Raw genomic sequence first — 25,356 nt, 5'->3', positions numbered from 1 at the left:
AAAGCTAGAATGCTGATAGGAATGTAGACAATAAAAATGAGAAGATCTCTCTTGGGGAACTGGACTACAGACAATTTTTAATCCCAGCCAAAAAAAAGTTTGCATGAGTGCAAACTTAAAGATTCAGACATATAGCAGAGGGCGTTTCAAGGCAGCCTGGAGTTGAGGCATGGCATGGTTGTTGCTAGCTGCTTTTAGTCAAATGTATAGCAAGAATTGTTACCAAAAGCAAAGTGTTGACATTTGAAACTCAGTTTGGGCGGGGAAAAAAATGTTGCAAGAGATATAAATGTGGCTACTGAAGAGATTCAGGCCATTAAAGGAGTAGGCTGTGTGCTTATGCATGTCTACCATTACCAGCCAGCAATTGGTAAGATAGAGGCAAGAGAATTACGGTCAGCTTAGCTATATAGTACATTTAAGTTCAGACTGACTATGTGAAACCCTGTCTCAAAGACAGAGGCTGAAGCAGCAGCTCAGTGGTTAAGAGCATTTGTTGCTTTTGCAGGTTCCCAGAGTCCATATAGTATTCACAACTTTCCATAACACCAGTTCCAGAGGACCCAGCACCCTCTGACCTTAACAGGACTCCATGTACATATAGTACATGGACAGGCAGAACACTCATGCACATAAATCTTTAGAACAGACCCCCAAACAAAAGTCAAGACAATGACAATTATCAGAACTTGACATGAAAACAGCAGTGAGTGGAGCAAGCCCTAGAGAGAAGTCCAGGGTGCTTCTGGCCAGGGCCTACAGGACTTTTGTCCTGCTGGGTTTCACTCTTGCTCTGGTCCACCCTTTCTTTGATGTCTATCTCATCCTCTTGGAATGAGACTGTCAATTTTAGAATATTTCCTGATTTTATAGCTAATAATTCAGGTTTGAAGACATGAAATTTAGACTTTTGAGCAATGCATTTGAACTGAATATGGTTTGTGCCTCCAGTTTTAGCATTTGGAGAGTTGAGGCAGGTGTTTGAGGCCAGCTTGGAACATAGCAAGACCCTGTCTCAAAACACAGAGGGTAGAGGGAGATGCTTTTTCCATTATGAAGCTTTGAGGTCCAGTTGTGGACTGGTGAAGTTTGGATATGATGTATCCCCCAAATGGGTTTATGTCTAGAAGGCTTGGACCCCTTGTGGTGCTGCTTGTTAGAAGCTAACTGGATAATGAAAGTGCTAATTTCAACAGTGCATGATTGGGCTGTTAAAAAGTATGATCTAGTCACCAGGGGAAGAGTGCTTTTTTTTTTTTTTTTTTTGGAGCTGGGGACCGAACCCAGGGCCTTGTGCTTCCTAGGCAAGCGCTCTACCACTGAGCTAAATCCCCAACCCGGGAGAGTGCTTTTAAAGGGTATAATCTGTTCCCGGAACTTACATGGGACAGGACATAGGTTTCCAAGGAAAGCAGGAGTTTGGTCCTGAAAGAACACCTCACATGGAGGAATGCCTGCTCAGATGGTTATTGTTGAGTGGGGGGTTGGGAATCTCATTTGGCCTTTGTTTTGGGTATATGACTCATTCAGAGAGGCAGAACTGGGGCATTCCAAAAAAATGCTAAATGCCTTAACCAACTTTCAGCTGTAGTGTTCTCCATTCAAAAACACCCACTGGATATTTAGTGCAAGTGCTGAGCCCACAGTAGTGAGCTGAGCAAGAACCCAGAATTTTGTTACATTTGCCTATGCTTTTGTAAACATGAAACAGCAGGCCCCTGTACCCAAAGTGTCCCCACAGCCTTTGCCCCACTTGCACCTCCCTCATCTTCCTCTGTTGATAGTGTCCTTTCCCATCATTGGGCCACAATTTGTGCTCTGTGCATATACACCTATTTTCTTCCAAATGCCAGAGGTCATTCCTGACATCACTACAGCTTTATTTTGGTCAGGACTCAGGTTAAAGTTGGGCTGCACACATGGACTCTCCGTTGAATACATGTATCAGGGCTGAGCCTTGTGGGTAGTGGCAGGCGCATCAGGATGTTCTTGCTATGCAGCTTGGTGGTGCCAAGGGGCCCAGTCATATATAAAGGACAGGAGTATATGCCCAGGCCAGCTGAGACTGATGCATCTTTGGCACCCCGGGATTGTGTGCTGACACTGACAGGAGGCAGAGGACAGGGTTGGCTGGAAAAACTGTCCTTCAAGGCTCCATCTGTCTGGTCCCACGCCGCGTGCTGGAGTTGTAACCCAATCAGCAGCAGTCCCATCTTAGGAACTTTGGGATTTGGGCCATTCTCCACCTGGGGGGGAGGGGGCAGGGTACCAGAAAACAGTTAGGCAAAGCTAGAAAGATGTGTCAGTCAGGGATGACTAGGATGGGACGTAATTAGATACTTGGATGGGGAGCAGGAAGTGACTTCAGAATACCCAGATATGCAGAGGGTGGTTGTTCAACTCCTGACGTCTAGGTGGGAGATTGCCAGAGCCAGAGCCTTGGTGACCAGGAAGCTTGGGGCTGTGTCCTGAGTTCTCCAGGACAGCCTCCCAACGAAGCGCTAGCAACAGGCGACGGGGATGGCGAAAAGCTGACAGGTGAAATATGCGCTCTGGTCCGTTGGCATTTTCGCTCATGCCACTGTCCAGGTATTGAATCAACAGGTGCCCACGGCGGGACAGTTGTCGCAGCCATAGCCAGGGAAGCTGTGGACCAGCAGGTGCATGAGATCTCCAAGGCTGAGGTAGGCGCCCAGCCCAAAGAGCCTGGGCCACCTCAGCACAGCGGCTGGAAGTGCACGGGGTCTCGCCCTTCAGCTGCTGTAATAGGCAGTCAAGGTCACGCAGCAGCATACCCACCAGCTGCTTCAGTTCCAGCACCTCGGTCTCTAAGAAGCCCTCTAGAGGTGGCCGGGCATTGGGTCCTAACACTGCCCAGGGGGTGACACACTGGCCTGAGCGAAAACGGTTGTTGGTTAGCAAAGCCTGAAGTGCCACCAGCCTCTTCTTGGCTTGCACTAGGCGGTGCCGAAGTCGCCTTTCTTTGCGCTGGACAGTTCCTCCACAAACTGTAGGAACCCAGGTGGATGAACACTGCCGCAGCGCATTCAGGAGAGCACGACTTTGGCGTCTCAACAGCCAGACCTGGGGCCCCTCGTTTAGTCCACAGGTACGAGGTTCAGATGGTGTGGGCAGTAGGTGCATCTGGGCCTTGCAGTCTGTCCTGGCATCCAGCTCCCCTAGTTCTTAGAATTAGAGGTGAGGGGATGAGGAACAAAATAGATTCTCCCATCAGACCCTAGGAAGTAGGTCTTCCTCTGACCCCATAGCTATCAACATTGCCTGCTCATTCTTTTATTGGTGTGAATAGCCATGCTGTGGGGGATGGCAGTGCAATGCACTAGTCCGTACCCCAGTGTGGACATTTGCTTGAAGCTTACCTGGGCTGGGCATCAGAGTAGCCAGGAGATACTGGGGTGTGTGTGGCTGGACCCAGTTCATGTTCCTGGGATTCAAGCAGGCTCCTGTCAGGCTAACCAGGGTCTCTCTGTCCTCCAGGTCCCTCAAAGGACCTCCATAGAGAACTGAAGCTGCAGATGAAGTCAGAGGTCCTGAGCTTCAGCCCTTCCAGTTTCTACCACCCCTCAAAACAAAGCTGTATGTCTATCCATCACATATGTCCTTGCAGACTCCCACCCCACCCTTTTCCAGGTCTTCTGGGACACAGCAGGAGACCCTCACCAGCCAGCTCCAACAAGGCAGCACTGGGGTTGCTAAGACTGGCCCACAGCTGCTCTTGGATCTGAAGAACCCTGGTCAAGGTCACTTGACTCCTGGGTAGGGGCACAGAGAGTACATTTTTAATAACAGTATACTGAGGACTCTAACATTTTTTCTTCAGTGCAAACCTTTCTCCTGAGCTCTAGACTTATGAGAATTCATTGGACATTACTGCTTTGTTCCCCCAAACAACTTGCTTTCTATTGCAATTTTCACTTCCCACTATAAGACCTGTTCTACCATAGTAAGAGGTATCACCAGACACCTAGTTGTCTAAAAAGAAGTCTAGGACTCATTCCTGACTTCTACTCTGACTCCCACATTACTTCCTACTACCCATCTCATGGTCTCTTTCTTAGAGCCTCCTTAAAAGCTTCTCTTTCTCTAGTCCCACCCCATCTGCCTGTTCTTCACATCACAACCTGGGTAATGCTTTCAACAGACTGAATCAAGTTTCCTCTCATTTAAAACTCCCTCAGCAGTTTTTTGATGTCTGCAGAATAACTGCAGACCTCTTGCCATGGTCCTAAAAGCCCCTTGTGATAAACTTCGACATTCTCTAGTCCATCCATCGCATATGCATATCAGCCACACTACATTCCCTCTGCTCAAAAAGCCCTGTTTCTACCCAGTTTGCTTCTGCTAATTTTAAGGCTCAGTTCAAAGTGAGATTGCAGATAAAGTCTTTGGAGAAGACTTCCTTGCCTTCACTCTTCAGAGGTTCCAAAGATCATGTAGAAGATACCCAGTGTTTGCCAGACAACTGAATGGGACTGGTGGATCACTCACCAGCGTCCCCTGTGTGCTTGCAGCTTTAACCCATAGAGCTGTCTGTGTACTAGAAGACCATATAGGAAGAACAAAGGAAATGTCTGGGTGAAGGATTGTGTGCTGAGTTCTTGCTGGGAATCCACACTGTCGATCAAGATACGGCCCAGTTCTAAGGACTGATTCCAGAAAACAGGCATGGAGTGCTGGGTCAGCACCCCTGTGGAGGAACAAAGTGCTGAGTCAGCATAGTGTAGTTACTCTCCTCTTGGACCTGATAGCTTATAAGGGGATGTTTCTCACCTGGCAAAGAAGTACTGGCCTCAGTAGATGCAATCAGCCAAAGACGGAAATCTCTATGGACAGTGGCCACAGTCCTGCTTTCTGGTTCAGCTATCAGTTCAGAGTCTGAGACCACTAAAGTTAGATAAGGAGCTGAAATAAATCCTCTGGTAATGAATGGATTGACCTACAAGTTCAGGGGCCATATTCAAGACTGGAGCAACAGGAATCAGTTACACGGCCAAAGGGATAGGCTTTGAACTTGGAGATCAGCCATTAAAGCCTTGGAATTCAAACTCAGGACCAAGTGTAGGGTACCCCAAGGCTTACCCTTGGCTCCATCCAGCAGTCCCTGCAAGGGTTGTAACAGCTCTCTTGGCCAAAAGGGCATCAAATGACAGTTATCTAGCACTAGCCAGTGCCCCTGCAGCATAGCCTGGGATAGAGTGTTGACTACAGTTGATACAGGATCCCAGTCTTCCGAGCCCAGTGCTATCACATGCAGATGCTTCTGCGGCTAGGAACCAATAGAAAGGTGACAGAGTGAATCAAGGACATCTTGGAGTTATTCGATAGACTGTTATGCCACAAGAATCCTAAAGTACCCATGTGATTTAAAAAGACCCATAAGAATGTTGGAACAGGGCTCCCACACACTGTGGGCTAAGTAACTAGATCCAAACCTTTTCACTGGCAGCCAGTTTCCGGATGACAGTCACAGGATGCAGGGTGGCTGTAGGGTGGCCAGGTGGTGGCAGTAAGATCAGTATGGGTTGAGTAGGCTGAATATGTTCAAAGATCATGGTAGGGGCATCCAGGTCTTCATCTAGGGGCCGACCTAATAGGCTGGTGGTGAGGTCTGCTAGGGCACCTACCAGGCAATCTGGTCTCAGTACCCGCCATAGAATCAGCTTTTGGAAGAGGCTAAGTGGCTCAGAATTAGGACCAGGTGCAGGACCCAGCACAGTGGATGATAGTGACAGGTAATCCTGCCACACATCAGAGTGACTTGCCAGGGATGCACGAAGCCCAGCAAATGGGGACAACAACTCCAATGCTCCACACTCTTCCCAGGCTCTTGAACTTAGCCAGGCTGGCCTAGTCACACCAGGGATCTGTATGTTGTGGCCTGAGCTGGGAGAGGCTAACAGTCCTGGCCATAATGCCAGTCTCTCTAGCTTTGGTGTCTTCTTTGTCACTTGCAGCATAGCCAAAGCACCGAAGGCACCCACCAAGGGTGTTTGGATTAATCCTAGGGCAACCACAGTGTTGATCAGCAATTGACGGGCCAGGTGTATTTTCATCCGTAGCAGATGACTGGGCAAGTCTTCTCCATGATAACTATCACATGACTTCATGCTGTCTATAGCCCTTCTGATGACTGCCAACCAATTCTCTGACTTCATACAGAAAAACGGCAGCAGGTTCTGTAGTGAGCTTAGTGCTTCTACCATAGCCATTCCATAATAAGCTACCTGCCGGTAGGGTGCCCACAATGCTGCCACCTCCAGCTTCTGCTCATCTAACTCCTCCATTTGAGCATTCAGTTGACATATCTTTGCTTGAGTCCTCACCATTTCTCTCAAAAACCTTGATGGTTTCTGACGCATTTTGTTCTGGCGTAGCAATATCACCAGCAGCTGTTCCTAAATGTGGTAATTTGTTAGATAGACGTGGATCTTTGTGATGGTCCCCAAACATCATCTCCAGCTCTTTACTTGAACCCTTTCAATGTTTATCCCACCCCACAGAATGGGCCCCCACACACCTCATCAGCCTTTATAGCTTCATAGTTATCTGCTGCTCTGACTTTGAGGTCTTGCCAGCGGGTTTCAAGCTCAGGGCGCTCTCTGCACAGAATTTCATGCAGCATCTGTTCTTCTAGTATTTCCATGTTCAGACCCAGATCCAGAACATTCAGCCCTTTCAGCAATTCATAACCTAGTACTTGGATCACATGAGAAATGCTAAGTTACCCACATCAGAGTCAAGGGTGGAGTAGACAGGGAATTTGGCTCTCTGTCATAGTTCTCTCTGGGCCTAGTTGAATGAAGCCCCCTTAGGGATGATTCTGGGGGCCTAGTATAAAAGAAAGAAAGAAAGAAAGGAAGGAAGGAAGGAAGGAAGGAAGGAAGGAAGGAAAGAAAGAAAGAAAGAAAGAAAGAAAGAAAGAAAGAAAGAAAGAAAGAAAGAAAGAAAGAAAGAAAGAAGCTATGCCAATAACTTAGTTCTGGTCTCACCTCGGTCCAAAGCATGGATGGGAAAGGTAGTACTCAGAAAGAGACAGAAGCCAGGCTGCACATATGGTGGAATCAGATTCTTCTTTGACAGCAGCCATTGAAGTTCTTGGCACCCTAGGCTCAGCTCCATATTGGTCAAGAGCACAGGCAAGCCTGTGAAGGGGAAGCAAAATCAACCTATCCACAACACCAGCACCACGCTATCCAGTTCCTGCACAAGATCTGCTTCTCTTTTTTAAGAGGGCTCTATCAAGATTCTTCAACACAGTGAGACACAAGATCAGAACTGAGGTCAGAATGAGGTGTGAAAGGATTATGGAACCAGGGAGTCAGGGAAGAAAATGGAGGCTGTGGCTCTCACCATTGGCAGCTGCCTCCAGGAGCTGAGGACCCAACTCTGGGTCTGTGCCTGAGAGCACAGTGAGGTAGGAGGGCAGAGACTGAGTCTCAGAGGGTGGACTTGAGCTTGAGTCTGAGCTTGTGCTCTCTGCTTCATTCTCTTTCTCTGTTTCTTGCTCTTCCTGCTTGTTCTCTTCCTCACTCTTGTTTTCCTCTGTTTTGTGCTCTTCTCTTTGCTCATTGACCTCATCTTCATCTTCATTGTTCTCACTTTCCAGTTCATCTTCTGTTTCATCCTCACTGTCTTGATTTGTCACATGGTACTTTGCTGGGGTAGAAAGATGCAAAAGAGTGTTTCTTAGAGAAACTGGGTTTCTGAGGAGTCCTGATCACCCAAGGGGAGGGTTCATGTGTGACCTTATGGAGTTACTCTGAAGATTTACTGTGATAATACACAGTTTGGACTAGGACATGGAAACCAGCAAACACTGGATGACATTATTATTTTGAAGTTAGATTAGCCCCAAGAAGAGCTAATCATCTCTGAAATTGGCTCCGTTTCTGCCCTTTTTATAGGTTAGAGGAGTCAGTACCTATTCCATCTTTTTAAAAAAAAAAAAAAAAGCTATTTTGGCTGTAACAACTGAAAATTGTCCTCCTTGATACAGAAACTGGTGCCTGAAGCAGTGACTTGTAATTCAAGGACTGTAAACTATCACACTAGATAAGTCATGGCTAGGGTTCTGGAATGGTACAAGGTGTGGGAACAGCCATTCCCAACCCCTTTCTCCTTCAAAAAGTGATGTTTTCTTACTTGGCTCTCTTACAAGTGGAGGCTGCCAAGCCTGCAGTTTATTGCATTCATTTTTCTCTCGCTAAAAAAAAAAATTACTGCAAATTTAGCAGGTAAAGCTGCCATTTATTATTCCTAAGTATTAAAGGCTAGTGGTCCAGCATAGATAGCATCGTTAGATTCTCTGCTCCACCACAACAGGGTTTAGATGACGGTCTCATCTGGGACTGGAGATCCTTCATCAGGTTTCATGGATTATTGTTGTTTGTTTAAGATAAGATCTCATTTTGTTTCCCAAATAGTCCTCTAACTGTTGGGCCTAAGCCATTCTCATACTGTGGCTTCTTGAGTAGTAGAGTCCACAGGTATGTACTGCTGAGCCTGGCTCCTTCTGAATTTTCACAGTATTTATTTCCTTGCCACAGCTGACCTGTTATCCCCATCAATCTCAGGTCAATAACAGTTTGTTGACTACTTCCTGGCCTTCTAATCTGTGTTTTCTTTCCCCCTTTCTTCCCTGAAGGGCGTATTTGATTATCTTGAGCTCATGAGATAATTCAGACCAATAGCTTTCTTTCCCAACCTTTGGTATCCTATCCTATCCTGGAATATTATCATGGGAGAAATACTAGAGGGCAAAAGCTAAAGGCCAAGGATGTCGCTTGGTGGTACTATGCTTTCCTAGCTTATACAATCCCCAGCACTTGAAAAAAAAAATCACAGGGACAAAAATTCTGCCCAACAGTTCTGAAAAATCTTTTGCTTTCCTGACAGAAGAGATGCAAATTGCCAGAAGTAACTTTGACATGATACCTGGGTGGTGGAAATCCTGAAACTATGATGTATGGATTAATTTCTTAGATGACCATACCAACTTTCCATAAACTTAGTGCCTTAAACTAATATTCTCTCAAGAGTTGTGGAGACCAGAAGTCCAAAATCAGTGTGCCAGCAAAGCAGTCTTCCCTCCAGAGGCTCTAAAGGGCCAAAGGCTCTAAAGGGCCATCTCTCTCTGTCTCTTAGTCCCCTGGTGAGTGGAATTTTAAGTATTCCTTGGTTTGTGGCTCTGTAACTTCCTCCTTCATATTATCTCCCCAACTGTATATCTAACTCCCCTATCTCTTAAAAGATGACTGTCATGGGACTTAGGGCTCACTTGTACAAGGAACAAAATGATCTTATTTCAAGGTCCTGAAGTTCATTATTTCTATAAAAACCCTAGGTCCATAGAGGGCTATAATTTCCCTCTCATCTATTCAATTGACCAACCTCTCCTTTTACAACTGTATTCATTCCTGTCTCCTAGGAAATGTTCCTGCCAATACTCTATTCAGATAGGTCTCTGATTGAAACCTAGCCAAATCATTCCCCTCTGTATTGTCCCGCTCCCCTCAGGTAACCTCTGTCTGCCCTTTCACATTGCCCCCTACCTCACCCCTACTCATGCTTTGGTCATTTGTCTACACCAGAAGTTGCAGGAGCAAGCCAAGACTGTGTTTGGAGATGTCCTCTTGTGCTCTGCTGCCATCATCTATCTGGGTCCCTTCCTACCACAGCAGCACCAAGAACTGCTGGGAAAGTGGCTATCTCTGTGTCAGGGCTTTGAGGAAGCCCTGGGCCCAGAGGGTGTGACACAGGCACAGGCAAATGAAAATATCTTTCAAGAATTTCTCAATATTGCATGAATTTGGGTAATACTACCACAAATTGTAAGCTTTAGTTGTAAGCAAGATTTCCTATGGTGTTGGGTAGGCTAAAGAAGTAGAAGATCATGGCTGGGCCAGCCATGTAGATTTAGGGTCATTTTAACATGAGCTAAAACCAACCACAAAAAACTGGTAAATGAGACCATTTATTAATATAGTTTAAGCTAGTAAAATAATACAGTTTAGTCACCAAAAGGCAGTATCTCTACCATGGAAGGGCAGACCACAAGAAACTGAGTGTTGGGGCTCAGACTTCCAAGAAAGATAATGCCATTATCCATGCCTACCTCTGCTCTCTTTGGGAGGTTGTTCCAACCACTTGTTCTGCTTTGGAGGTAGTGGGTTCAACCAGATGATGGCCTGATTGCTGGGATCAAGCAGCAGAGGCCAACGGGAACTGCTGAAGTGGATGTGGCTTCGCAGCAGCAGGCCTAATAGGCGGGCTGACTTAGCTTGGGGCTTCAGGTCTCGATCCCACTGGTGCTGTTCAGATCCACAGCTCAGCAAGGTCAAAATCCTGAAGGGAGTGCGTGTGGGCAGCAGAGGGTCCTTTGATACCCTAACAGATTTCTGCCTCAGTGCCTGTGCCACATCATCTGGGTCCAGGGCTTCCTCAAAGCCCTGACACAGAGATAGCCACTTTTCCAGCAGTTCTTGGCGACGCTGTGGTGGGAAGGGACCCAGATAGACGATGGCAGCAGAGCACAAGAGGGCATCTCCAAACACAGTCTTGGCTTGCTCCTGCAACTTCTGGCATGGACAAGTGAGCAAAGCATAAGTAGGAGTAAGGCAGAGGGTATGTGGAAGGGCAGACAGAGGTTACCTGAGGGGAGTGGGACAATACAGAGGGGAAGAGAGGTATGAAATTAACTGGGAGAGAGACATATGGGACATACGGGTTCATTACCTGGAGCTGTGTCGTCCACATGTGCATGGGTGTGAGCAGTGCAGACTTCATGGGCCATCTGTGAAAGTGCCCACATTGTGCCTGATTGAGGGTCTCCATAACGCGGTTATGACTGAGTTGGGCCTCTTCTAGCTTTTTAGTCAAAAACAGAGTTTGCTCTAGCAGATCATGGGCCTGAAACTGGAACTGGCCAAGGCGGGCCTGCTCCCGAGCCAGTGTTGCATCTACCTGCCGCAACAGCAGGCCAGTGGGCAATCCTCGGCGTTGTGCCAGCCCGTAGCGCAGGACTGCCCGGAGCCAGACTGCCAGGTTTGCTGCAGGGATGCTTACTGACCTCAAGGATGCATCACTCATACCTGGAGCCCTTAGAGCTTGGCTCAACTTGGTCAGCTCTGAGTCCATCAGCTTCTCCTTGGGGAAGAATACCAGCTCCTGGGAGGATGTGTGTTAAGGGGAGAGAAGATATGGGTGCTTTTGTCCTTGATTTAATAAGCTAATCCTGCCCAATTCTCTTTATGCCACCCACTCCTCTCCCTTTATGGCGCTAATCTTCCCTACCTGATAAAAGTCTTCAGTACATAACAGCTGCTTGGCACTGGACCAGCCTGTCTCATGGTGGAACAGGTCACATAATGCGTCTGTCACCTTGACTACGGATTCTGGTGGGGCTCGGTAGCTCCTTATCTCCTCAAAGTCAGCCACCCGCAGCTGGCTCAAAGGACCTACGAATGCCTTGCCCATCTAAATGAGAACAGATACATTGCTGCAGAGACCCTGTGATGTTCTGCCCATTCTTCAGGATGTTTCCAAGAGAACTCACCTCTTAAGGATCCTCATGAAGGTCCATTCCCAAGCCACCCTATCACCTTGACCTCCCTGATGGAGCCTTGACTTTTAGTCATACCATTCTGTCCTCTGGGTATCCTATGAGTGGTTGTCCTCTCCCCAGCAGGCCAGGTAGCAGGAGGAACCTACCTGCTCCAGGAAAGCCTCGTGTTGAGCCTTTAGGGCATCATGCTGCCTGGTCAGATTCTCAATGAGGCTCTCCAGGTGTTGGCATTCTGCCATCTTCTGCTTGTACAGGATCTTACATTGTTCAAGTTGGGCTTGATACATACCGACATTCTGCGAACAGAGGTCCAGATCTTTCAGCTCCATTCCCTGGGCTATCTGAGACTACCCCCACACAGAGAAAGCATGTGTACACAATCAGATGACCAAATCAAACTGTCAGTAGGCCACAGATGGAACTTTTCTGAGTCTGTGACTTTCACATCTGGTAGCAGAGCCCTAAGTGGGGATTGCTTTTCTTGCAGTTTTGTTGCCAAAAAAGTAACTCCAAAGCTTGTATAGCTATTCTGCTACATCTCTTATCTTTCCAACTCCTTAGCAGCACAAGACTTAAAAAGCAGTCCTTCTCTCTGGGAGCTTCATGACATAGGATCTCTCCATCTCTTCTTTTGCCACCCTCTAAACTATTTCCTTAATAAAAAGTTTTCAGGCTCCCATTTCTTCTCATCCTACACTTCTGCATATCCTCTCATCTTATGGCTTTGACTGGTTGTACTGTGTAGTGTTTTACTGTATCATTATTCTAAAAACTCAAATCTCCTCTCTCTCTCTCTCTCTCTCTCTCTCCTCCCTCCTCCCTCCCCTCCCTCTCTCTCTTTCCCCCTCCCTCCTTCCTCCCTCCCTCCCTCTTTCTGTCCCCTCCTCCCATTTCTTCCCATCCTATACTATGTATTCATCTACTTCAGCTTCTTGTAAGCCCCTCCAACTCTATATGTCCCCTAAATTAATATGTTCATGTCTTCTGAGCTTTCTTAGTCCTGTCCTTTTTCCCAAAGAACTTTGGTAGAATACACTCAGATTAGTCATCTTGTTGCTACCCTTTGCTTTATTTCCTCAACACTAGCTCATTTTATAGAACTTTCCATTATACCTCCTGAATGTTCTTTATCCTAATTCTCATTCCCTGTGTCTGCTGAATCTCTCTCTTGAGCCATACTCCTTTTCTAATTGGTGCCTTGGTTTCACTTCTCATTTACCTTCTTCCAGCCATTCATCACACTGCAGCCTAGGTGGTTTTCTTAACTGAATCTCATTGTCTTTGTGTCTTAACACTTGCCTTTGTGGCTACTCATCTCTCCAGGTTCCTTGTTTTTTTGTTTGTTTGTTTATTTGTTTGTTTACTTTTTGTTTTTTTTCCTTAAGCACTATAGTCTTCAGCCATTCCCATCTTTGGCTTCCTCTAGTGTGCTGCCTGTTCTCTAGTCTCCGTGCCTTCACTCAGACTGGTGCACCAACTCGGACACTCTTCCCCTCCACCCTCCTGTATGCATGCCCAAATCTTACCTCAGGGAACAACTTCAGTGTACTTCATATTTTATTGCATTGTATTATAGTTTATAAGAATGTTTTCAAACAGCCACCTAATTCTATACATCTCATACTGAGACCTCTTCTTCTCTCCTTCCCCTTGCCACCCACTTCCTTTCTCCCCTTTCCTCTCCTCTCTGAAAAAGATTTCTTCGTATATTTTAAAGAACTCTAGATATTCTTTGTCAAAATAAGAATAACTGAAATTGCATAGACAAGTCCCTTAACTTCTTTGGACCTCTGTTTTCTCATCAGTAAATCAGAATGGAGAGCTTCTTCCTGTGCAAGGAATGGATATATCATTTTTTCTACCCATAAGTTTACATGCAGATATAAACACAAATACAGACATCAACATTGAGGACCTTGGAAAAAGTTATAGAGTTCAATCAAGTTTGTTGGTGATTTTGATGAATAAATGAACTAATTGAATATCAGAAAGGAGAAACTGGAGGAGAGCAGAATGATTCCAGGGACTTGGCTTAGATGATTATGGGAATGGTAGTACCATTTTTGAGGCATGGGAAACACTGGAAGAATGCATTATTAGGACCATTGAGTGGATGGCCAAGGGATCTAATAGAATGGCCCCAGAGATATGAATGTCTCTTATCTATATTTGGAGCTTGCTGTATTATGTTGCAATATAAGGATAGATATTGATCAATCAGATCAATAATTCATGATATTAATTATTTTGAGAAATAATTAGAAATGTAGGACCCAAGGCAAGACAGTAGAATTTAGGATATAAGAGAAAGGAGACTCCTATTTACTTTGAACTTTCTAATACCCCCAGTCCCTATTTTTAAATTCATCTAAGTCTTGAGGTCTAATGTGTCCATCATCGGATGACTAGGATAGGAAGAGAACACCAGCATCTTGAGAACTCCATGGGCCACAATTTACATAGCACCTGATGGAAAACATGTAACATAAGGAGCTAGCACTGCTCATGTTGATATGAAGAGGTATGTGGATCTGCAAGACCTGAAAGCTTAGTAGAAAATTGAAGAGATTACCTAATTCAGATTGTGACACTGGTTCACTTCTCAGTAGCTGGCCCTGAGCCTTTTTCAACATCTTACACAAAAGAAACTAAAACAAAACGTTATTTCAAAAGCCATTATATTAAAAATTAAAATTCACTATTTTGTGCAAATAACCTCAATGGAGTATTTGGCTGGTGAAGGTATAACAGCTCCCACCCACTATTTTTAGCAAGATATAAGAGGTTTATTTATTCAAAAGTGTTGGCTCTGCATTAAAGAGCAAAAAGATTGGTTTTGGGGCCAGAATGGAACTGTATTTGGAGTAGCTGTCAAATAGAAACAAGGAGCTGATGAGCAAGTGTTAGAAGTGGAGGAAGGAGAGGGCTAAGGGAAGACAGCTAGCAGCAGAGGCTAACTAAAGAGATCCAGGACATTGATGTCTAGCACACCATTTAAATACAATTCTGTTACTTTGCTATATGTCCCTCTGTTGCCATATTCATCCACATTTTTCTTTGTTCAGCACAGCACAAATGTCTTATACATTTGGTGTTTTGGGGGTGGGGGGGTGGCGAGAAAGATACAAAACAAAGTGGTACACCAGGAAAACAGATGGCTGTCATGAGTTCCACTGAAGAGGATAAGAAATCCAGGAATCTTGGGGACATACCAAACTGAGTCAAGGCACTAAAGGCATCCAGGGACAGACACTTGAGATTTCTGTGTTACAAAAGTCAATTTAGTCTGAGCTATATCATGGGAAACTTTGGGCCCTAGGCTCTAATATGAGAGGCAGCAGGGATTAAAGAGATCCTCCAAGAAAAAGAAGACTCTAAAAAACCGAGAATTCCCCAGGCCCTTTTTTGTCCTCTTGCTTTGATATAACTATGTAAATCTCACAATCTTCTTCCTCTTACTTTGTAGGAGCCTTTTAGCTGCTTTTCCAAGTCAGTGAGCATGCTGGTTTGGGTACTATGCCTCTCAACCAGCAGCCTCAGCGTCTTCAGGGCCGATTGGATGCTAGAAACAAAATAGACCTCTTGAGTGGACTCAAGAGAGGAGAAGGAAGTGAACTGCAGGGATGGGGTCACTTACCGCCTGGCCCTCATCCTCATCTGCAGGACCATCTGCTGCTGCTGCTGCAGGAACATATCCAAGAAGTCCTGGAAGGTCCTGGGGGTGACAAGTGGCAGTGCAGGACACATGTGTTGATGGTAATAGGCAGATGAACCATGAATGCGAGCCATGATGTTGGCCACATTGGGAATTAGGATCTTGAAATCTGGGCACTTCAAGGAGCCTGCAATGGATATAGTTTTGGTCTGGTCTTGTAGGATTGAGTGGGAATGAGAAAGGAAAAAGATCTTCTCCCAGTTCAGGAAGAAAGGTAGAAAATATCAGTCAGAAAACAAGGAGAGTGAGAAGAGTGAGATATCAGATCAAGACAATGAGAGAGACACCCTGGGCAGGAACTCTACTGGTCGGTTGGGATGAGTGGTGAGAACAAATGAAAAGTGGCTCACCATCATCAAGAGGTAGACTCTGATCATTCTCCAGACGGAACTGGGCAATCCTGACCAGAGAAGCTTGGTCCCAGGGTTCATAGCGGTCAACACTGGCAATGGTCAATTGAAGGAGACTCAGGAAAAGGGTAGAGGGCAGCTGCTTTTGGACTTGGTCATCTTCCATTAGGAAGAACATGTGGAGGTTGCTACACACTTGCTGGTAGAACCTGGAAGTCAAGGAGGACTCAACTGTCATCATCCTCTAGACCTGTTTACACACCCAGACACCTGTTCCAACCGTGATCCTTAAACCCTCATGCAAGCCTATAGCCTTTTCTCTTGTCTTTTTGATCAAGAAAGAGTAAAAGCAGAACTGACTTGGAGGGGTTCTGGGCCTTACCTATTCAGTACTGTGTCCTTCTTAATGCTGTATTTGTTCACAAGGTTTTCCTTGGGGAGATGCTCCTCGATGTTATCCAGATCTGCTTCTGTGTACTGGTCAGGGAAGCTACCTGAGGTTGCCAGGGCCAACAGCTGGCAAAAGGTAGCAACATTCACTTGATCAGGCACCAAAAGAGCCACTGACTGGTTTAATACGCCAGCATGCCAGCTGGCATCTCGGAGACACTGGAAAACAGCTTCCTCTGATTCAAATGGTAGATGAAAAAGGCGAGCCTGACAAATGTTAGAAGCCAGGATGATGGCTGTATTGCGCCCAGTACCCCGGAACTCTGAGAGTAATAGACCATGCTGCCGGGGCCTAGCTAGAACTCGGACCAGGCGAGCCACATGCTGGACCATCACATGGCACTGGGCAAAGTCAGAGTTCATCTTCAGCCCAACAGCTGAGGCAGCCAACTGCTTTTCCAGGGTTTCCCACTGCCGTTCCAGGTACAAGTTGGGACTCTCAAAGTTAGATCCCAGTGTAAGCTCCAGACTGAACACCAGGTCTGAGGGATTCTCCTGGGGATAGAACAATAGCACCGGTAGCAACAAAGGTAAACTTAAGTCCGTCTGCGGTGCTCTCTGCCACTTGCGCTTGTGTGTCTCTAATTGGAGCTTACTGTTAGAATTCCTTATATCTTCCAACTGCTGAGCCACCTGACTTACATTTTCTGTGTTCTCCTTGTTTACTGACTTTATGGGCAATGGTGCTAGACCGCTCTCACTGAGGAACGACCCTGTGGTGGCCTGAAGGCCAAATGGATCCTCCTCTTCCTCTGATCCACTGTCACTGTTGCTTAAGATCTCCCAGTGGGCTATTTCTTCTTCAGATTCTACTTCAGGCACTTTCTCCTCCTCCACTTCCTCTTCCTCACAGTCCCTGGCCAAGGACTCAGACCCTGGCACACTACAGAAGACCCTCTGAGCTACTTCTAGAAGCAGCTTAACACAATGAGAACGTTCCCTATCACTGTCCAGCCGGTCACAAAATGTTCTTTGTGCCTCATGCAACCAAAGACGCACCATGACACGCATAGACATCATGATAGTCAGGCGAGTTCCACGCAAGCCGGATACCCGGCGCAGATGCTCCTGGTGATGGAAAGAATCTACAAAACCTCGTGAACCCATTCTGGTAGGCAGCAGCTGCAGGCTTCCCAGAATATGGCTCACAGAATGTGGGGAAAAGCGGTAGTGTGGGTGGAGGGGTGACGGCATGAAGCAATTGCACACAGCCTCCCAAGCCTCCACGGAAGCCCTGACAAGGGCTCTTGCCAGAGTATGCTCCCGCTCCACAGAGGGGAAGCGCTCAAGCCAGGCTTGGATACTAGGTACGTGCCTACTCAACAGGGTGTCCTGGGTCATGCTGTTCAGGGCCAACACTGTGAAGAGTCGGTAGAGACGCGGGCAGAGTGGGCGCTCGGAGTAGCCTGGCACTGTAGCAGTGGCAAGGAAGTTGACTGTAGGCTGCAGAGTCTGTAATTCCAAGGTGTTGTGGGCATAGATGGTGCCTTCCATTGCCTGCCGCAGAGTCTCCAGCACTGGCTGGCAGCTCTTCTCTGGGTCTGTAAAAACATTTGACCAGCACTAAGGACATGTGCAAGTCTACATTAAAGTATCTCCTGTCTCTGCACATAACCACTACCAGCACACAGAGTTCTAAAGGAATTCTGTGCACTTGATGTTTTGGCAATAGGTAACCTCTGAGTAAGTTGCTTTCTCCACACATTCCTAAAATAAAGTGATGTCTTCTCTCTCCTCCCTTAGATTCTACCTATGAATACTGTAATAAGATTTGTAAGTTGAGGTGGTTGGAAACTGGGTCAGATCACAATTAGAAAGTGCAAATCATCTCCATTAAAGAATGCACAGTCATGCAACACCTATACTTTGTTTCAGTCATAGTGGAACCTTTCATCCCAGGACCTGGGAGGTAGACACAGAAGGATGAAGGCCACCTTCGGCTACATAGTGGCTTCAGAGTCAGCCTGGGCTACCTCAAAAGGGGAACAGGGGGAGCAGGGAGTAGGAGTGCTAGCCAAGCAAGCCTAACAACTAGAATTCAATAAAATAATGCCAGGTGCATTTGTAATCCCAGCACACATATTACAAGATGGGAAGTAGAAACATTAGAATTGCTGGGAGTACTTAGCACAGCACTGGAGCAAGGGAACTCTTCCTGCTGCTTGGAAAGTGTGTGTGTGTGTGTGTGTGTGTGTGTGTGTGTGTGTGTGTGTGTGAGAGAGAGAGAGAGAGAGAGAGAGAGAGAGAGAGAGAGAGATAACTAGTTCCTAGAAGTTGTTCTTTGATCTCTACATATATGCTGTGGTGCACTTATACATGCACATACACACATGAATAAATAAAATTTTAAGTGACTTTAAAAATGTAATTTACCAGAGAGAGGCAAGGAGAATAAGGAGGGAAATGGGAAGGAGTTGAGAACAAAGCATAGAGATACATATGCATATGAATACATATGATACATATGAAAATAGCATATGAAACCCACTCCTTTGTATCCTAATATGAAAATACTGAGGGGGGAAAAGGTGATTTACGTAAAACAAAATATACATGTTTAAATGTAGTGAGTACTGACAATGTAGACAGCTCTATAAGCCACCATTTTCATGCTATTTAGATTTTATTAGCCCTAAAAAGCTCCTCTGTGCCCCTCTTTATTGTCCCCTTCCACCACCATGTAGACATTATTCCTTGAACTGACTCTATCACTGTCAACTATGCCTCTTCTAGAGCTTTACAAATACAAACATAGAGCAGCTATTTGACCATATGTTTTCTTTCACTTAGCCTACATTTGCCATTCTGAAATGTAAGTAAAGAAATATATCTAATAAAAAATGTAAATAAATATCAAATAAAAAAGTCAAAAAGAAAAAAAGAAAATGACATAACTTATAGGTCCATTAACACAAGGAGGTTAGTTCCAGGCTTTGGCTGGTTTATCCATAACATTTTGTGGGGGAGACATGTGTTTGATTTTGCTTAGACAAATACAAGAGAACAACTCTACTACATTTTTTTTCTCTCCACTTTACTTCTACCTATATCCGACCCCACTAACAGCATTGTAGTATTTGTTCTGACTACCAGCTATCCTTTAAGGAAAGCACAGAAGAAAATGACAGTCATTTATATGCAACCACATGGTCATTATATTTTTATGTTCTTCACTCTTCTCTGCACATCAAATTTCCACGTTATCACTGCCACTCTGCTGAACCAAGGCATTCAACATTTTTCCTTTTAAGATTTTTATTCATCTTATTCATTTATGAGAATGTCATGTATGTGCAGGTTCTAGCAGAGACCAGAAGAGGGAGCCAGATCCCCTAGAGCTGGAGTTACAAGTGGTTGTGAGCTTCCATGTGGGTGCTGAGAATTGACACAGGTCCTCTGAAAGAGCAGCTAATGCTCTTAACCACTGAGCCATCTCTCAAGCACCTATGAATACTGTTTTATTTATTTTCTGTGTGTGAATGTTTGCTTGCATGTCTATGTGCACCACATGTGTGCCTGGTACTCACAGACATGAGATGTCAGGCCCTTTTCTGGAGTTACAGATAGCTGCCATGTAGGTGTTAGGAACCGAATCTGAATCCTTTGGAAAAGCAACAAGTGACTGTAACTGCTGAGCCATCTCTCCAGCCCCCTGAACACTTTTATAGTTGTTTTAAAGTATTTGGCTGATAAATCTAACATGTATGTCATGCCAGAGTCAGTCTCTATTAAACTCTTCCTCTTCACTCTCTTCCTCCTCTTTCTGGCAGAGCCTTACTGTGTAGCCCAGGATGGCCTCATGATTTTATCTTCCTACCTCACCTTCCTGAAGGTTGCAATTACAGGCATGTGCCACCATGCCCAGCTCATTGCTGATGCTGTTTTTTCTCCTCCCCCTCCCTCTTCCTCCTCCTCTTCCCTCTTCCTCCTCCTCCTTCCTCCTCTTCCTCCTCCTCTTCCCTCTTCCTCCTCCTCCTTCCTCCTCTTCCTCCTCCTCTTCCCTCTTCCTCCTCCTCCTCCCTCCTCTTCCTCCTCCTCTTCCTCCTCCTCCCCTTCCCCCTCCCCCCTCCTCTCCCTCCTCCTCTTCCCCCTCCTTCCTCCTCTTCCTCCTCCTCCCTCCTCTTCCTCCTCCTCCTCCCTCCTCTTCCTCCTCCTCTTCCCTCTTCCTCCTCCTCCTCTCCTCCTCCTCCCCCCTCCTCCTCCTCTCCCTCCCCCTCCTCTTCTCCTCCTCCTCCCCTCTTTCCTCCTCCTCCCCTCCTCTTCCTCCTCCTCTTCCTCCTCCTCCCCTCCTCTTCCTCCTCTTCCTCCTCCTCCTCTTCCTCCTCCTCTTCCTCCTCCTCCTCCTCCTCCTCTTCTTCCTTCTCCTCCCCCTCCTTCTCTTCCTCTTCCTCCTCCTCCCTCCCTCTTCTTCCTCCCTCCTCTTCCTCCTCCTCCTTCCTGTTCTTCCTCTTCCTTTTCCTCCTCTCCCTCCTCCTTTTCCTCCTCCTCCTCTTCCCCTTCCTCTTCCTCCTCCTCCTCTTCCCCCTCTTCCTCAATATGTAGTCATTCTTTAAATTTTGCAGGAAGCATTTTGGTTGGTAACTGTCACCCAAAGACACTATTTCACAGCAGCAACTCTAACATTCCTCTCTCTCTCTCTCTCTCTCTCTCTCTCTCTCTCTCTCTCTCTCTCATGTTGTTTGCAATGTTTTCAATCTTACTATGCCTGCCTTACTCCTTTCATTGTCTATAACATATATTTAAATTCAGCATAATGGCCAAAATATGGTGAAAAAGAATGATAGATTTAGAACAAAATAGAATTGGATTTTAATATTAATTCTGATACTTAGTAGCTAGGGTATTTCAGTCAAGTTATGAAATGCACCAGTGTTTCCTTCTTTGAGATTTATTTTGTTCTTGTGTGTGTGTCTGAGTGTGTGTCTCTATTTGTGTGTATTAGTATGGGTGCCCCACAGAGGTCAAAAGAGGGCATCATTTTTCCTGGAGTTGTAGTTACAGGTTTGCAAACTACCCAGTGTGGATGCTGAGAACTGAATCCAGGTCCTCTGAAAGAGCAGCAAGAGTTCTTAACCACTAAGCCAACTCTCTAGCTACCTAACATTCTCTTTACCATTAACTTATTCCATTTTAAAGTCACAGTTTTACAAAAGTCTCCCCCTCCCCTCCATCTGAGGCTAGAGAGGTGGCACAGTGACTAAGAGCACTGGCTGCTATTCCAGAGGACCCAGGCTCTAGTTTTAACATTCACATAACAGCTCACAATAGTCTGTAACTCTAGTTCCAGGGGATCTGATGCTCTTTTCTAGCTTTTACGGGCAGCAGGCATACATGTGGTACATATATATACATTCAGAAAACTACTCAAACACATAAAAATAAATGCATATGCATACATATTCTATGTTTTTATAAACGTTAAGGATATCATAAAGCATGGAAGAGATAGTAAATTTTAGCACTCCATTTTTAATAGAATTAATACACCTGGTTCAAGTTTTCTACATACCACTACAGACTTTAATATATGATCTGACAAGCCACCCAGTACTTCAGTATTTATTGGGAAATATTTATTTGGAAAATGAATAAAAATTTTTAGTTCTTTCTTCCAAAACGAACAAGGCAGATTCATGCCCTCATGTAACTCAGAATGTGACAAAAAGACAAATGTGCATACAACCATAAAATCAGGCTGTTATCTATACACAGATTAGTATGGATATCTAACCCAGCCTGGGGGCTTAGATAGGCTTCTAGGGATGCTACTGTCTTGATGATTTAGAAAGAATACTTAGGATTTTTGCCAGATGAGCTGAAGCAAGGGAGCAGAGGGCAGCATCTTCAGGGCTGCTTGAGTCTGGTGAGAGCAGAGTGTAGAAACACAGAGAACGCCTGGTCACAACAGGCTTCACACTCCATATGTCAGTGTTCAAGGCATTATCTACCACTAAACCAATAAGCCTGCCCAATGGTATTTAGGAGATAGAATTGACACACATTGGAGTGGACATTAATTAAAGAGGAAGAGACGTCAACAAGAGTCCTGTCGTGGGGGCCAGCAGGATGACTTAGTAGGTAAGGACACTTAGGACCAAGCCTGGTAACATGAGCCCCCATGGAAAGGAGGACTCCCTCAAGTTTCTCCTCTCACATCCACACATGGAATATTGGCATGCCCTGCCTCATGCACATACATACACAGTAAATGTTTTTAAAACTTTTTAAAGGTTATTATAGCTTAAGTAACCAGTTGGATGGTGAGATATGTTATTTAGAGACACAGGAGCAATTTGGGAGGGCATGATGAGGCCAGGACAGGACATGAGGAGTCAATGAGCTCTCACGAAAGAGATGTACAATAGGTACTTGGATAAATAGGTCTGCATTTAAGAAATATGTCTGATTTAGAGATAAAAATTCAGTCCAGGCAAAGAGATTGTGGGTGAAGCTTTGAGAGAACATGTACAATTAGATAATAATTTGATTTCTTTGGCATTATTTTGATCTGCAGGCATATGTTTGAATCAATGAATATTGCCATGGATTTAAGTATGAGATGACAGAAGCTTTCCCTTCATTTCCCCTCCCAGCTCCTTACCAAAAGCAGCCAGGTGCAAATCTTCCATCAGGAAAAGGATAGAGCCTTTGGAGTCCTGATGAGGCCCAACAAATGAGCCAGCTTGTGTTTGGCCATGGACTGCTCTGCTCAGCAGGTTACGAAGGTGAGCAGAATTTAAGGCAGGGTTAATGGGTCTGTGAATGGTAGGGTGATTTGGCTCCACCAGCACCTCCACAAAAGCTGACTTCCCTGTTGCTATCTCTCCAGCAAGCAGCACTGGCTGTCCATTTGACAGAAGTAGGTCCACCACATACAAAAGCTGTTCCATCTGCAGGCAAGGAAACAGGCTTAGTATGACAGTTCCAGATAGGACAACAATCAAGCCAAAACTTAGGTCTAGGGAACTTCTCTATAAAGCCATAATTAAAGAACAGGTAGTCTCCATCTGTGCACCATGGAGTTAACCTTGTGGCACAGCTCTCTGGAACCAAATCCCACCTGGAGAGAGCTGGTCTCCAAAGAGTGCTAATACACCTAAGATCACAGGATCCACTCAGAGACAGCAAGACCAACTAACACTAGAGATAACAAAATGGCAAGAGGCAAGCACAAGAAGGTAAGCAACAGAAACTAAGGCTATTTGGCATCATCAGAACCCAGTTCTCCCACCACATAAAGTCCAAGATACCCCAACACACCAGAAAAGCAAGATTTGGGATTTAAATTCAAATCTCATGGTGATGTTATAGGACTTAAAGAATAACATAAATAACACTCATAAAGAAATACAGTACAACATAGGTAAAAAGATAAAGGACTTGAGCAAAACCACCCAGGATCTAAAAATGGAAAAAGAAACAAAGAAATCATAAAGGAGACAGACCTGGAGGTAGAAAACATAGGAAAGAGATCAGGAGTCATAGACTCAAGCATCACCAACAAGAGATGGAAGAGAGAATCTCAGGGGGAGAAGATACCATAGAAAACATTGACACAACTGTCAAAGACAATGTAAAATTCAATAAGCTCCTAACCCAAAACATCCAGGAAATCCAGGATATAATGAGAAGATCAAACCTGAGGATAGTAGGTATAGAAGAGAGCAAAGACTTCCAAGTTAAAGGGCCAGTAAATACCTTCAACAAAATTATAAAAGAAAACATTCCTAACCTAAAGAAAGATATGTCCATAAACATACAAGAATCCTAAAGAACTCCAAATAGATTGGACCAGAAAAGAAATTCTTCCCATCACATAATAGTCAAAAATACCAAACACACAAAACTAAGAAAGAATATTAAAAGCAGTAAGGGAAAAAGGTCAAGTAACATGTAAAGGCAGAACTATTGGAATTACACCATACTTGTCAAAAGAGACTATGAAAGCCAGAAGATCCTGGGCAGATATCATACAGACACTAAGAGAACACAAATGCCAGCACAAGCTACTATATCAAAAAAATTATTAATTAACATAGATGGAGAAACCAAGATACTCCATGACAAAACCAAATTTTACACAGTATCTTTCAACAAATCCAGCTCTAAAAAGGATAATAGATGGAAAACTCCAACACAAGGAGGGAAACTACACCCTAGGAAAAGCAAGAAAGTAATCTTGCAATGAACCCAAAAGAAGAAAGACACATAAACATAATTCACCTCTAACAACAAAAATAATAGGAAACAACAATCACTATTCCTAAATATCTCTTAACATCAATAGACTCAATTCCTCAATAAAAAGGGATAGACTAATAGACTGGATACATAAAGAGGACCCAGAATTTTGCTGCATACAGGAAACACATCTCAGTGACAAAGACAGACACTACCTCAGAATAAAAGGCTGGGAAATTTTTTTCCAAGCAAATGGTCCCAAGAAACAAGCTGGAGTAGCCATTCAAATATCGAATAAAATCAACTTTCAATCAAAAGTTATCAAAAAAATAAGAACACTTCATATTCATCAAAGGAAAAATCCACCAAGATGAACTCCCAATCCTGAATATCTTATGCTCCAAATGCAAGGGCACCTACATTCATAAAAGGAAACTTACTTAAAGCTCAAAGCACACATTGCACCTCACACAATAATAGTGAGAGACTTCAACACCCCACTGTCATGAATGGACAGATCGTGGAAACAGAAACTAAACAGAGACAGAGAAACTAACAGAAATTATAAACCAAATGGACTTAGCAGATATTTATAGAACATTTCATCATAAAACAAAAGAATATACCTTCTCAGCACCTCATGGACCTTCTGCAAAGCTGACCATATACTCTTTCATAAAACAGGCCTCAACAGATACAAGGACATAGAAATAATCCCAGGCTTCCTGTCAGATCACCATGGACTAAGGCTGGTCTTCAATAACAAATACAACAGGAAGCCCACATGCACATGGAAACTGAACAATGCTCTACTCAATGAAATAAATGCCAAGAAAGAAATTAAAGACATTTTAGAGTTTAATGAAAATTAAGGCACAACATACACAAAGTTATGGGACACAGTGAAGGCACTGCTAAGAGGAAATCATAGCTCTGAGTGCCTCCAAAAAGAAACTGGAGAAAGCATACATTAGCAGAATGACAGCACACCTGAAAGCTCTAGAACAAAAAGAAGCAAATACACCCAAGAGGAGTAGACAGCAGGAAATAATCAAATTCAGGGCTGAAATCAATCA

At 44.8% G+C, this 25,356-nt stretch overlaps 1 protein-coding gene across 1 annotated transcript in view; it reads right to left on the bottom strand.

Moving 5' to 3' along the window:
• Window positions 1-1,859: 1,859 nt before the first annotated feature.
• Dnhd1 (dynein heavy chain domain 1) overlaps window positions 1,860-25,356 on the bottom strand; it is an 86,029-nt gene continuing 62,532 nt past the window's right edge. The window contains 20 exon segments of the mRNA XM_032893188.1: window positions 1,860-2,246; window positions 2,374-3,185; window positions 3,381-3,530; window positions 3,682-3,773; window positions 4,510-4,708; window positions 4,792-4,905; window positions 5,101-5,287; window positions 5,454-6,416; window positions 6,539-6,717; window positions 7,011-7,163; window positions 7,372-7,677; window positions 10,136-10,598; window positions 10,756-11,187; window positions 11,314-11,496; window positions 11,731-11,880; window positions 15,044-15,146; window positions 15,222-15,426; window positions 15,650-15,858; window positions 16,032-17,640; window positions 22,701-22,989. Coding sequence (XP_032749079.1) covers window positions 1,896-2,246; window positions 2,374-3,185; window positions 3,381-3,530; window positions 3,682-3,773; window positions 4,510-4,708; window positions 4,792-4,905; window positions 5,101-5,287; window positions 5,454-6,416; window positions 6,539-6,717; window positions 7,011-7,163; window positions 7,372-7,677; window positions 10,136-10,598; window positions 10,756-11,187; window positions 11,314-11,496; window positions 11,731-11,880; window positions 15,044-15,146; window positions 15,222-15,426; window positions 15,650-15,858; window positions 16,032-17,640; window positions 22,701-22,989 — 7,149 coding nt within the window. The 3' untranslated portion in view covers window positions 1,860-1,895.

Source organism: Rattus rattus, chromosome 2 (assembly GCF_011064425.1).
Source record: "Rattus rattus isolate New Zealand chromosome 2, Rrattus_CSIRO_v1, whole genome shotgun sequence".
In the NCBI taxonomy this organism is placed as follows: domain Eukaryota; kingdom Metazoa; phylum Chordata; class Mammalia; order Rodentia; family Muridae; genus Rattus; species Rattus rattus.
This window is presented reverse-complemented; position numbering and strand designations above follow the sequence as displayed.